This window comes from Apus apus, chromosome Z (assembly GCF_020740795.1).
Source record: "Apus apus isolate bApuApu2 chromosome Z, bApuApu2.pri.cur, whole genome shotgun sequence".
Taxonomy (NCBI): Eukaryota; Metazoa; Chordata; class Aves; order Apodiformes; family Apodidae; genus Apus; species Apus apus.
In genome coordinates this window covers 19,193,107-19,207,900 of record NC_067312.1, presented here as the reverse complement: position 1 = coordinate 19,207,900, position 14,794 = coordinate 19,193,107, and the positions used below count along the sequence as shown (strand labels likewise).

Here is a 14,794-nt window from a genome sequence, read left to right as displayed (position 1 = left end):
GGTGCTGTGATGTTTGGAAGTACTTCCGTTACTGGAAGTAATGTATCTATGTACTTAATATAGAATATTCTTGTGCTGCACAGCAAATGTTTCTATGTCTACAGCTCTAAAAATAATTAAAATTAGAGCAAAGTTGCCACACCCACTATGGATTTAGAATAGCTGCATGATTTTGAGATATTGTATTGGAAACAAAGCTACATCCTTCTTTTTTGTATCAGATACTTTGGAAATAGTGTCAAACTTAATAAGGAGAAAAGAAACTTGAAACAATTACAGAGTAAAAATTCAGATATGTATTGGCATTTTTTATTTTTAAAATAACCTTCTTAGGCAACATCCATCTGTTTCTTTCAGCATAACTTAAGTTCCAAAGATCAGATGTACCCAGAAGGAAGCTTTACAGATGTAAGCGTTGTAGAAATAGAAGCTGACGACAAGAAGTCTTTTTCAGAACAAGATCTAAAACCATTTGACTTGCTTAAAAAGGAAAAAAGTACTTCAGAAGGGCACAGCAGTGGTATTGGAGGATCCTCGTGCATGTCTTCTCCTAGGCAAAGCGTCTCTGACAGCGATGAAGGTGAAACTATGCAAAACACTTCAAGCACTGTACAGTATTCAACTGTAGTGCTTAATGGCTACAGAGACCAAACACCTGTACAAGTCTTTTCAAGGTCTGAGTCGACTCAGCCACTGCTAGATTCAGAAGAGAGATCAGAGGATCATGCTGGAGGAGGTGACAGTACAACACAGAGGCAGCAGTATTTCAGACAAAATGGTGGTCAGGATGAAACCAACATAGACAGGCCATGCTTTGAAAGAACAAAGCAAATTCCTTCTGCTGATGAGGGGGATCTTGTTGGATTTGCACAACTGCAGATCTCAGGTCAGAGTTCACAGCTGTTGGGCCTTGGGCTGGAAGGAAGTACCCAGGAAGATGCTCTGTCAGATGTTTTACAGGGAAGTACTGAAGGACAAGCTGTGAGACCTGGAACAGGAGAAGGAAATTCACTGGCAATTGATGAAATGCCAAAAAGTTACCTCCCACAGACTGTGAGACAAGGGGGCTATATGCCTCAGTAAGAGAAGAGACTGGCTCTGTTTAGGCCTTCATTAGTGCCTGTTCACACTTTCTCCTGTGTTTCTGATAATTTAAGCTAGGTATTTTTATCTGAATGCAGATTGAAATACTGAAGTTAAGTGAAGAGTAATTTGACAAAGTACAATAAGGACTGTGTTTTTGTGGAAAATTTGCAATCCAGACCCTCTGGAGACTTACTTTTATGCACTACATAAAATCTTATGTCTGGGTAGCCAAACAAGCCTTTGTGCTACCCTGTTTTTTTTGGTGTCTTGTCGTATCAGATTTATACATGATTGAAAATGGCAAGTTTCAATTAATCACATCAGCTGATAGACCTCCTAGAAGAAATACTTCAATTTGTGACAGTGTACAAGCCTAAAAAGTTGGCTTTAATTGCTTGGAGCATCTCTGTGCAAAAGTAAGACTGAAGCTTAGTATTCTAACATGGAAGAATACTCGCATCATGTACTTTTCAATAGTTTCATAGACTTCCTGAATTTTGACTTGGCCCAGTGTCCCTGTTTTCAACTTAACAGACATGGAAATCATGTTCATCCCCTTTTAAAAATTATAAAAATTAAATAGAACTTGGTGCGGTGTGCAAATAAGAGAGCACCATGATTGCTTGACTCTGAAGGCTACTATAGTAATTGATACTCTGCCTACATTTAGATATGCATGCACATGAACTATATTATGATTAGGCCTAAAAATGTGCCTTGCAACTTGATGCACAGCACATTCAACAATTTAAAAAATCCAAATGATAACACAGATTAACAGCTATTTAAAGGTTTTGTACCCAAATCACTGTCTGATTATACCATACATCTCTGGTTATATAAATTGCCTTTGTTAATATGTGCATCTTTGCTGTATAGAGGTAGAGAGGCAAGTAAGGAGCTCTTAAGTTTTAAGCATTTTTCTAACTGCTCTGGAGAAAAGGGAATACAACCTCCTTCCTGATTGTCTACAAGCATTAGTGTGCTATAACCTCACTGCTAATGCCACAGGACCTCCTTGAAGCTGAAAGCAGCAAAAACCAAAGCATTGAAGTCACTGAAGCTCTTAAGAAGAAAAAAGCAAAGCTTATACCCTGAATTTGAACATTACTGGTGGTATGTATCCATTAACAGTCATGAGCCACAAATAACACTTACAATGTTGTTAAAATTCCTTATTTTACTCTTATGTCTCACTTCTCCACTCTTACAGTTTGCATTTTGTTGAAGAAGATAAATATCTTGGAGACTTTCTCTGCCCGGGTTTATAGAAAAATGAAATTACATTAAAATAAACCCATTCTCCAATAATAACTAGAATTTTTATGGCACTCTTGTAGATTTGTTTTAACCTTAACTTAGTCTAGTTAGCTTTCTAATCCAACACTAATGAAACCTTAATTCAAGACACTAAATGTTGTGCTGTGAGAATAAAACAAGGGTTTTGCTTCTCCTTCAGCAGAAGAACTATGTATTTAAGACCATCTGAAATCTTTTGTGCTGTGACCTCTGATGCTGCTATTCTGCAAAGCATTTGCTTTGGAAAGGCAGATTTCAGTATCATTTCAACTTGCCTTGTCCTTATCTGCCGGCTTGCATGAAAGGACAGGTATACAATATAGACGTATACATGTCTCTTCTGCATTTGTTACAAAGAAATTCAATGCTAGAATATGTTTGTAAGATTACCTCTTGAAGTTTGGACTATTTAAAGCTGATAAAGGATGCAAAATATTTAATAACATTTCAGTATTCCACAGTCCCTTTTTCCCAACGGTGTTTTTTGTATTTGAGCACTTTTTTAAACTAAAAGGCCATGTTGCAGCTTACCATAACTACTCCTTTCTTCAATCCAGTCCCCTTCCTTTTCTCCTCACTCCACCTCAGCACCTTCAAATTCCCTCCCAGAGGGCAACGGCATAATGAGAACTATTCTGTCACAAGACAGCAGAGACTGTCTTTTGGTATTTCAGAGGTTGACAGAACATTCCTTTGTCAGAACACATTCCTCTTGGAAAATAATAGCAGTTACTTTACTTGGGGATGGGCCACCTTCTCTATGCAAACCTCATACTGATAAGAAACTGAAAGAAAAAGGGAAAGTCTCCACTGAGCAGTGTGCATGCTTATTAGAACTGCTCTGCATTTAATCCACCTCCTGCTCATCTCTGAAATACTCTGTGGGCCACAACCTGGCTACTTAGTCTGAACATTGCTTCAAAGGCCTGGATGTTTTCAAAGTAATGATATTTTTTTAAAATGTTTTTTTATAATCCAGTGATACTAAGTTTTGGTAGCATGTGTCTTATTTGAGGGACAACTTCAGTTATTCCTGAAGTTGCTCTTTGCCTTTCTGTTGTGTAAAGGAAAGTAATATTGTTCTCAGTTGCTGTTAATCATTATGCTTCCAGCATTAAACAAACAGCATCAAGAGATTCTCATTTTTAAAGGTTTGTGCTAAAGTTCTGGCCTGTCACTTCTGGTATCTTTCTTTATTGTTTTTTGTGCCAGTGGTAGTAAACTCAGAAAGTTGTTCAGGAAGAGTATCCTAGAGAGAATTCCATCTGTCTGCCAGAGTTATGTTCTATCTTTCAGGATTGGGCATTTATCTAGGGCTACAATACTAAAGACTAAGCAGGAGATACTTGTGGGTGAACTGCTTGTAGAAGCCACATTACATATAACTAACAGGTTTACAGCTTGTTCATAAACCTATGTGCCAAATATTATATCAATGCAGTGTTCAGGGTTTAACTTGATTTTGTACTTTAAATCATAACAATCTGATTGTATCAAACAGTTGCATACAGGTTTTTAGAGTGTCTGTCATGTAATTATAGCAATCCACTGAAATTCTCTGAACTTGGCCCTAATGTAGTAACTAAAGAAGAAGCTTCCCCCGGCTCCCAATAACTATGGTGCACTTTACAAAATAAAGGCATTATTATAATAAAACCACACTTCAGTACTGACACTTTCATGTCCATCTTGATTACCTGGACTGGAATTTTTCAGGTAGGGGTGGGAGAACAGTTGTAAAGATCCTTTTACTTTGGTGGCAGGGAAAGGGGAAATATAAATTATTATGCAGGTATTAGCATGTTTGAAACATCTCTTCGGTGCAGGGTGACTAACTGCTCTTCTGTTTGCAAGAAAAGTGAATATATAGTTCTGTTGTGGTGGTTCTGTCAGAACAGGAGGTTGTTGGGGTTGTTTATGGGGTGTGATGGATCGCTTTCCAGGCCAGTTAGTCTAGGAATATCCTCTCCCACTGTAGTGAAAGTCTTGGGATTATGTTTCATATGCGGTACTGTAGTAAACCAAACTGCCTGTTAAGACATAACGTGGCAGCACAAAGCACAGCAGAGCAAGATTTTTTTCTAAACTTCATTTGGCATGTCTGTTACTATCATGTGCCTATTGTGCTACAGCAGCCTAGCAAAACGCTAATTGTCAGGACTGTGAAAAGCTTTGGCCCTTGGAGGAGGAGGGAGCTTGTAGGCAAAGGCTGAGTCCCATTCCTGCGCAGTAGAGAAGTCCCATGGCATGGGGTGGCATTTGCAGCTTCCACTTTGACTGTAAATCATGAGCACCACCAGGTGGTGCCCAATATGTGGCATTAGACCAGTGTGTGCTCATTTGACTTCAGTAATTGAACTTGTTTTAGTGCCAGGTCTTGAACATCGGAACAGCCACATCAGTGTGTGCTTCTGCAGTGCTGACTTCAACAGTGGGATTTGAAACTCCAAAGACTCTCCAGTTACTAGTAGTCAGCCCAACTCCAGGGCATACACATATTAAATTGTCTTTTATGTGCATTAAATGGGACTAAATATACTTTATTTTTAAATATACTTCCTTTTCCCTGAGACAGTTGTTGAAATTGAGATTAACTGTTACTTCAATATGTTTCTTTAACTATGTTAAAAAATTCTCTAGACTGATGGATTGTAAAAATTGCTTAATCCCCTGTAACCTCGTGTCTAGGATGGATACCTATAGCCATTTCAAATTCCCAGAGTTGCTTACGTTATTTGGAAGCAGTCAATAAGAAAAAATATTTAGTCTTTTGTCATGAAAGAGCCATTTGGGAATTACAGCCAGTACCACAGTCTTCAGCTTAGGTCTTGATCCAGAAAACTGCAGTGGAGGCATATGTGCAAAAGTTTGGGGAAGGGTAAAATTAAGTATCTTGCAGTGGATTCATAAATTCTCATTTCTTTAGAAGTGAAAGGATCAGTTTAAAAAAATTGAGGTAAAACACACGTCTGTCTGCTTTCACTGTTCTTTCCTTTGTATTACTTGTGCAGTCTGAGCCATTTCAAAAAACTAAAGCAGTGCTGTCTTTATGCACAAAGGTGCATTTTTAAGGCCACAAAATTTGTTATGAACAAATGTAAAATTAATGACTAAGGGCCAGATCTAACAACTGCCCATTTCCAAACCCCTCCTGATTTTAGTGCAGAGGGAGGGTGGGCAGTAAGTACCTCCCAGAATGCAGCCTTAGCCAGTGTTTGTGTTTATCTGCAAAGACAACTTTGAAGGGGATATATGCAATAAAGTCATTGATACTCTGCAGAAGCACACTTCTGTAACAAAAGATGAACAACACGTATGGCACAACTGTCGGCAGACAGCTGGAAAGCTCCATGCCCTCCTGCTCAGACTGAGGCATCTTCTGCACCCTGCACTGGCTGTTCTCCTGCGGCGACGGCAGGCGCGGCAGATGAGCCTTCTCTGCAGTGTTGAAACTGGTGACACCTGTTGCTTCTCTTCATACCGAAGCACATTCGTCAACGGATTCAATCAACTTGCTGTGGTTTTTTAACACACCAGTCTTGTTTACAGTGTCACATACAGCCTGGCACTTGGATACAGCGATGGATCGTCTAGTAACCAAGGGCTTTTATTTGGGGATAAAGAGTCTATAGTCAAGGTTACTGGTCACTGAACGTTGCTGTGCAGTTACATGCATCTGGGTAAGCAGAGGCATGGAACACAGGAACAGACATACGGACAAGGAAAGTGCCTTGATGCTGGATCATATGGCTAGTGAATGTAAACATTAAGTCAAATTTTGTATGTACTTTAACTATGGCTTTTTAAGCTACTGGTAATTAAGAGTGCCAGCTTTAAAGGGCTTGCATACTCCAGCCAGAGGTTAAACTTGTAATTGCTGCATAAGCTGTCTCTATATGGAAATGTGTTTTAATACCAGTGTGCTATCTTCATTCTTTTGCAAGTTGCATGTTTATTGTCATATAAACTCTACTTTCTAGAATTTACATCATGGTCGGTTTTGAATGCTTCTTTGTTATCCAAATGAGCCTCTGTGTTGCATTTGTCTAGTACCTAGTATACAAGAAGAAAACAAAAAGTTCATACTTGCCTTGTGTGCTACAGTTGGTGTTTTATAAGGCTAACCTAAGTCTGACAAAAGAGAGGAATCTGGGTGCTACCTAATAGGCAAAAAACAAAGAGACATTACCAGAGGGAGACAACCATGGTATACTAGGACAAAAGTCTGCCTACTTGGGTGTACTGGGCAAGTCCAGAAGAGATGAATTCTCTTCAGTCCTCCCTTTGTCTTCATGTAAGTAGGTGTTGGCTGTGACTGACTGACTTTGGTGCCAAGACAGGCCATTGTCTCAGGGACCCAGTTTTGTTCCTGCTGCTGGCCAGGGGTTTGTACATTCTGTGCTCCAGGATGTCACCTGTAAAGGGGTGTCTGTGCCTGCCTCTAGCTACGGGCTCTGAAAATACAGTACTGGCACTCCCAGTAGGATTGTTTAGGTCTGTTTAAAATTAAGAGTGCCCAAAAATCCAGTTCTAAGGAACACTGGGAGTCAAGAGCAGGGTATAATGCCGCCTGCTGACACACTCATTTCCAAGAAAGGAATCGGAGATCTGGCTGTGTCTGACATAGCTCTCAGTTTTACCTGGTGTTGGTTCTTTTGTTTCTAATGGGTGGAGAACCCTTGCAGGCCTTCGGTTAACTTGTGTCTCAGTATGGAAGAAGCACAGTTGGATCTTCAGAGGACAGTCATATCTGCAAAAGGCTTCAAGGGTGGCAGCTGAGGAAAGACAGCTTCTCCTTCCTGGCTAAAGTTCTCAGATTCAGGTAGAACAGGTGGGTGGTGGGAGGTGGATAGGAGTGTTACATTAGGTGTCACCTACAGCACAAAAAATTGTTTCAGTCAGTGCCGCAGAAAAGCCATTCCAGACATCAAGCCAGTTAACACTTTCTTGTGCTAGATTAAGTGCAATTGTAACACTAGACTCCTTTTCCAAACTGTTATTTCACTGCACAGTAGTTCACTTACCACCGTTTTATGTAAGGCCCCTGAAGTTTCTACAGAAGTATGGGGGGTTTTTTGCATGTCCTTATCTGAGCTTGCAGCTGCTGAGCATCAGCACGCTCGTGCTTCACAGCAGCAGGGTGAAGCAGATGCAGAAGAGGCCTGCCTCACTGCTGGCAGAGCAAGATTGCTGCCTGTAATGTAAATACATTAAGGAAACAAGGCTGGATATCGAATTATGGGAATGCCCTGCCTTCCACAGGAGACACACTTCAGCAGTGTACTCATCAGCATACCAGAAGCTGCCAGATTCCCCCTAGCAGCTCTACATCCCCACGGCCAGGGCCAGCAGAGCCCACAGAGGAGCTGTGAATGCATCTAATTGTCTGCTAGCCTGGGGGCAGCCTGGGTTTGTCCATCCAGGACAGGGCTACAGATCTGCTGCTCTCAGTGATGCAGCATGGCTCCACTCCTGGCTTTCCAGGTGTGTTTCTGGGAGGTCTTGGCCCCAGCACCCCAGGGTCTGTTCAGCCCACTGGGGCCATGTTAAGAGATGACAGCAACATGTTGCCTTTAGCAGCTAGACAGGCTTACTGCTCCAGCGCCAGCTCTACCCACAGCCAAATTACTCCTGTATTTCTTTTCTGACAGATGAGCAAGTTCCCTTGGCTTCTCTCCTGCTTCTCCCTTTGCCAACAGAAGCTCTGTCATTTCATACTTCCATAAACTGCAATCCTGAGTGGGACATTAAATCCAGTTCTTGGGCAGGCTCAGTGCCTGTGTGCTGCCAGGCAGGTCAATGTCCCAGTGTCCTCAAAGGCACATTCCACACAATAGCTGATCCACATGAAGCATGCCCAGAGTACTGGCTGTGTCCCTGTGGGCTCACTAACATGCTGGGAATTGCTAACAGGAAGCGTGTTCTCACGCATGGCTGCGGCCTGTTTGTTACCAGTACACATGCCATGGCTTTGAGAACAAACACGAGGCTCCTAAAGACCCTTTCTGGACCAGCCCTATGGCAGCAAAACTCTTCCTGCTTGAAAGGATGCAGCTTTTTCCCCTGTTCTGAGGACATTGATGATTTGAGAAAAAACATGCTTGGCTGCGTGTGCACCAAAGAGCCACGCCAGGGTCACACGCGGCGCTGCCTCACGGGGGAGCGGCCGCTGCGGGACGTGTCTGAGGGTGGAGGTTAGAATGCACCCCCACCACGCTCACAGATTGCTACTGAGATCAATGTCTAGTTTACGAATTAACTGGTTTATTAAGGTTTAGTACAAACTAAGGCACCAAGGTTCAGGAGAGGTAGGCTAGGGATATGTCAGGGAAATAATTCAAGGGTACTATGGTCTTATTAGATGTACAATCAGAGTGAGGGGTGTGGAATCGATGGAGTAAAAGGGTAGGAGCTGAGCCCGGCAGGAAAGGTAGACAGAGAGTGTGTGTGTGTCTGTCTGTGTCTGTCTGTGTCTGTGTGTTTCCCCGGGGGGCTCCTCCGGGAGTCGCTGCCGGCTCCAATCCCGGGGCAGAGCGGCAGGCGGACCGGGCGGGCAGCTGCGGCTCCGGTCCGGTTTGGCTCCGGTGTTGGGCTCGGGCAGCTCCAGCCGGGCTGGCTCCCCGCGGAGCGGGTACAGGTGCCCCCTTCGGCTCCTCTGGGCAGCAGGGCTGGGGTTCCAGGCAGCTGCTGGTGCTGCAGCAAGGTCTCCCCCAGGCAGGCAGAGAGCCTGCAGAACTCACCCTCCTTTATAGGTCAGAAATCACTGTTAGAATTAAGTACCGCTGTCAAGTTAGCCAGTTACACTGGCCAGGTACGTACTCTGTCAGAGACTTCTTTAACCTATTGTCCATTTTCCTGCCAGTTATCATAACCCTTATGCTCTTTTCTTGCTGTGAACTTATCTGGTAGAGCAAGGGGCCTGTTCCAGTCTGTCCTTGGCTACATCAGCAAAACACACACAGCAAAACACTCTTGCTTTGCTGGCTTGAAAGGCATTTTGTTTAGTCTTATGTGGGGGGAGAGAAGATGGACCGTTCCCCACACAAGGCAAGAGTGCTATCTTGATTCTAAAGCATATTTCCCTAGATGGGTGTACTGTAGTAACTTTTAAAACATATTCCAACTTCCATTTATCATGGATCACGTGAAGCTTACTCTGTGTTGAATCAGAGACACCTGAAGAGGCTCCCTCCTTACCTCCCCATTTCCCTCTCCCAGATATTTGTCTAGACCACCACTTGCCAACAGCCACAAGACAAAAGCAGCTGCCTCCAGAACCTTCTCAGGACTCTTTCAGCAAGTCCCTCTTACACTCCATTTGCTGCATACGTTTCCACTCATGTATTGCCTGGGTGTCTTCCTTCTTTAAGTGAATCTAGTAACACTCCTGTCTGAGTCAGAGAGCCTTTTCTTTTTACTTCTGCCATTTAGGTAGATAGAATTGGAATACGTAGGTACACATCTGTAAATGAAAGCAAATTTAATCTTTACCTAAGTACAAAAAATGAAGGAACTCCTATCGGCCTTTAAAATTAGCCTGATCACAATGTAGGAAAAAGGTCAGACTGTGAAAGTGAGTCATTTAAATGGGGAGTAATTTAAATAAGAGCATAAACACAAAAACACACACAAAAAAAACATACACTGCCAGAGCACAAACTCCTTTAAAGGCAGTGAAACTGATACCCATCAACAAAAGCTGGAGTAAACAGTCACATGACATGCTTTTTAATCCAGAGAGAAACTCAAGTTAGCTGGTCCTATCGCTAAAGGTCAGTCCTTACAAGAGTAAACCCCAATGGTGGGAGCAGAACAAGCACAAGCTGGAGACAACGCATCTGGGATTTTATCTGAAGATGTGGCAACAAAAACCACTCACCTCAAAGCAAGTGGGGGCACATCAGGAATTTTCTCTGAATGCCTATGCTCCTGTCTCATATTAGGGGCAGCAGTGACAGCTCAATTCACTGAGAAGTGAGCAACCTTACTCCTGTCCAAACTAAGATCAGGAACCTGGGCCATGTCTACAGACTACAGACCTACTACTAAGTCCAAGGATTGGGTAACTTTGCAACAAATTGTTCAGTAGTTTTGCATTGACAGTCACACAAACTGATGGCACAAGGAAATCACACAACCCTAGGAACAGGGGGCTAGAGAAGTGGGAATGTGCACAGGAAGGCTGAAGAGGGATGGGGGGAAAGGAAGGGATCACCTCTATTGAGATGAAGCATCTGCTCTCCCTTCACACCCCCCTGTATCAGGAGATGTAGTGCACAGCTTAAATCCAAGATTACCTTTTAGTTTATGTAGACAGTACTTACAGAGACCCAGCCTCATGTGCTTGAAGAAGGGTGAAAATTAGCCAGATCTAAACTCCTGTGTGTCCATTTTCACCCAAAAATAATTCAACCTGCTTTCTTCCCCTTGCAGCCCAGCATGAAACCTTGTTAGGTTCATAAGCTGCAGGTACCCTTCATCAGAAGTGCAAAAGCAATAAGCCCTTCTGAAAATGAAAACAAAAGAGAAATGCAGTCCCTGAGGGCTTATTCATGAGCCAAGCTATCAAACTGTAAAAAAAAGAAATTGCAGATGAAAGGAAATGCAGGTAGAGTGTTTGAAGGAGCCATAAACTCCATGGGAGAAAGCAGCTAGCACAGGCAGCAAGCCATGAAGGCAGCTGGATATCAGGGATTCTGGGCAACTAGTCAGGAAAATGCTTTACAGAAAAGCAAAGACAGTCCCCCACTTTTTAATTCTTCCTTTGTTCACATTTTCTAAGTAAATACCTCTGATGCTAGTATAAATTCCTACTCCTAAAAGAGTGTGGGGGGGAAACCCGCAAAAAACAACAACAACAAAAAACAGAAAGAGGAAGCAAAAACTAAGACCCCCCCCAGATCATAAAGAAACCAGCTAATTGCTGCTGGCATCGAGGAAAGTAACAGAAATATAACCTAGAGGCCATGCCCAGACTTAGCAGACACTGAGTATGAGAAGAAATTCAGAAGCAGACTGTGCTCATTTAGTATAATGAATAATAATACGAAATTTCTTGCATTCTCTTATAATTTGCCATAGTATTATTTTAGAAAGCCTTTGAAGCTCTTTTTTTTCAGAATAGTGCATTTTGTTTAGTTCAGTGATGTTCTAAGTGGATATCCCAGAGGATTTCCTCCAATTATAATAATATGCTTCTTGTTTCTGTCATCCTTGAATAGTTTTGCATAATTTTTCCATGATTAGGAAGCATGTTACTTCTTTATCAAACTCTATCAGACAAACAGTTACTGACACAACAGTGAAACTTCTGCAGAAGTTATGCTTGGCTAGGTCAGGACTGCACTCTGAGGATAACAATGACAGACCTACGAAATCTAAATATGGCTGTTTTTCTCAGAAATAAGTACTCACTTCAAAACTTCAGTTCTATCTAATCAGACACTGAAAACTAGATAATACAAAGGTTGGCTCAGCAGGCTTTTAGCAATGATAAAGGACTTATAGCTCATCAGTGTGGGGCTAAGCAATGCCCAAAAATCTAAGACACTCCGAGAGGCTGAGAAAAATGCTGGTGGCAGACATTCAAACTTGAAAGTGTTGACCTCCTTACTCAGTAGGTGTTAAAACAGCATTTCTGAAATTGAAAACACCATATCGTGAAGAAACCGTAGGTTTTTTGACTGCTCACTTGAGGCTTACGTGGACTATTCTTTTACTGAGCACACATGGGGCTGCAGCAACTCTCCCAGCATCCTCATCTGCAGCAAACGACCAGCAGGGCAACCCTCCTCCACATTCCAAAAGCTCACCCTAACAACCCAGATAACTCAGGACCATTAGAACAGGCATTATTAAGCTATAGTTGGGGCAGCTCAGGGCAGCCTGTGTGCTGATGTACTAATCTCTCAGACAAACTTAGATAAGTAACTGGTTTAAAAGCATTCCCCTTCCCATCTGGGGAGAGCAGTTTCAACAAATGCCTGGTATTTTGAGAGCTGGAGAAAGCAGAGCATAGGAATTTGCAGCATGAAATAATCACTCTGTGCTTAGTTTTCAAGTGTCCTGTTCTAAATACTTAGGACAACAAGTCTACTTCACACATATACACACCTGTTTCTGCTCATGTTTTAATATTCTGTCATTTCACAGAAGAGTATGTTGCTAAAACATCTGTTTCACAGTTTGGATTCTCACCATGTTTATGTTCTGAGTTCAAAAAACCTAAATAAAAAAAATAGTTTTAGTTAAACGGTGAGGTGGCAGTGAAATTATTATTTACTCTTGGAAAAAAGGGCAAACAAAATAATTTCAGGAAAGCCTGAAATTTGCCTGCTGAAAAGAGCAGGCAAATTAATTCAAGTTCACTAGAATAATTACATTTCTGTCAAATACTGAAAACAGGATTTCTGCTAAGGAGGAAAACTGATGAAAACTAAAAGATATGAAGGATTAAAAAAACAGTAGTTTTCTTGATGAAGTGAGGAAATAGACTCTATAGCCCTGTGAAGCTATAAAGCAGGCATTCTTTATTGCAGCACTGGGCGTGCAGGGGATCGCTCCTCCAAACACACACGCCAACGGACAAAGACAGTACGTATTTATTTACTTAAAAATATACATATGCATTACCTAAGAAAGAAACAGGCAGGATTAAACAAATTAGTTCCAAAATTTCATTATAATATTTAAATCATTTCCCAGAAATCATTAGAATAAAATAACACCCACTCCCGCATGCACAGGGCCTCTCGGTGGTCGTGGGCAGGGGTCTCTTGGAGGAAGGCTCACAGTCTTTCTCGCTGTGCACTTTTCACCTTAGGCCATATACTCCATCACTCTGGCAGGTTGAGTCCATCATTCTGGCATATTGACTGATGAAGCAGGCATGGATAGGCATGGACAGGCACAGCCTCATCTGGATCCTGTTTCATGGGCTCTCCGGCAAAACACATCCTGTTCCTGCACAGTATCTCTATTAAACATTAACATTAGTAGATTCTACTCTCTAACATTATATTAATCTTAAAATGTTAACCCTTAATTCATAGACCCCTAATATTAAAAATCCCTTAATCAATAGGTTCCCTAATATTATAAACCCCTAAACCACTAGGCCCCTTTAATCATGAAGCCTCCATCCAAGTTAGCGGACTAGGAAGCATACCATACACACAAAAAAGGTAGAGTGGTATTTTGTAAAATATATGCCTAATAAGCATTATTACTAAGAAAAGTTTGTACTACGAAAAGAATGCTTAATATTTTTCTGTTGGCTCCATGTAGAGATGTCATCCTTTGTATACAGAAAAACACAATTGCTTTAGGTACACTCTGGTTTTCAGGCAAGGGTAGCGTGTTTTCTGATAAATAGCCCTATTACAAATACACCACAAGACCACTGTGTATTTTGCTTTTGTCTTGCCTGGAGGCAGAAGAAGTTGTTGTTAACAACTACCTGAACTTGCAGTCATTCCATACATTTATGGGCTGAAAACTTACCTACATGGAGGGTGTGCCCTGCTTGCTGCTATCAGTTAGGTGAACGTCAACACCGAGGAGCAAAAAGAGTATTTCACTATCTTTGCAGTAAATTTGAAACCAGAGCAAAGCAACTTCAAACACTAGCTCAAATTAATACATATTTGAGCTGTTAAAAGCAAGTTTTGTATAATTTTGAATAATTTGTGGTATATAAGCTCTACTTACTATGAAGTTGCTGGAGGAGGGGAACTTCAATCCATCCTACTCCAACCAATTTGATGCCAGTGTCAGCAATAGATGCTAAGAGCCTGGAGAAGGATCACATGTCCAGTGTGCAGTCAGCTCTTCCCTATTTTGTATTTTGACATCTAGGTTACCAAAGTTAAAATGTTACAACCTAATATCTCAAACCTCCGTTCCAACAAAGCCCATTCATGCAAATTCATCAAGGGAGATTTCAAAATTAAAACGTTTGGTGGGTTTTTTGGTAGCAGGGGAAGGGCCCCAGGAGTGGCTCCAGTAAGAGGGGGAAGTGGCTTGGTGAGCACTTCTGCCAGCTCCCTCAGTACCTCTGGCTGGATCAAATACAACCCCATAGACTTGTGTATGTCTGAGGCTTGTAGCAGGTCCCAAACCATTCCCCCCAGGATTTCATGGCAATGGCAAATGGCAGCTCCATTCTTCTCCCTGTCACTGCTGTCCAGTTCAGGGGGCTGGGTGCCCAGAGAGCAACTGGTCTCACTACTAAAGACTGAGGCAAAGAAGGCACTAAGTACCTCAGCCTTTTTCTCATCCCTTGTCACTGTGTTTCCCCTGCATCCACTAGAGGACAAAGATTAAACTTACCCTCCTTTTGTTGCTATTGTGTTTATAGACCCCTTTTTAATTGATTTTTACAGCAGGAGACAGATTAACTTCTAGCTGG

At 42.0% G+C, this 14,794-nt stretch overlaps 1 protein-coding gene across 4 annotated transcripts in view; it reads left to right on the top strand.

Moving 5' to 3' along the window:
- IL6ST (interleukin 6 cytokine family signal transducer) overlaps window positions 1–6,371 on the top strand; it is a 36,590-nt gene extending 30,219 nt beyond the window's left edge. For all 4 annotated transcript variants that reach the window (XM_051641965.1, XM_051641963.1, XM_051641966.1 and 1 more), the window contains exon 16: window positions 358–6,371. In XM_051641965.1, coding sequence (XP_051497925.1) covers window positions 358–1,083 — 726 coding nt within the window. In that variant the 3' untranslated portion in view covers window positions 1,084–6,371. The remainder of the gene's footprint in view (window positions 1–357) is intronic.
- The last annotated feature ends 8,423 nt before the right edge of the window (window positions 6,372–14,794 follow it).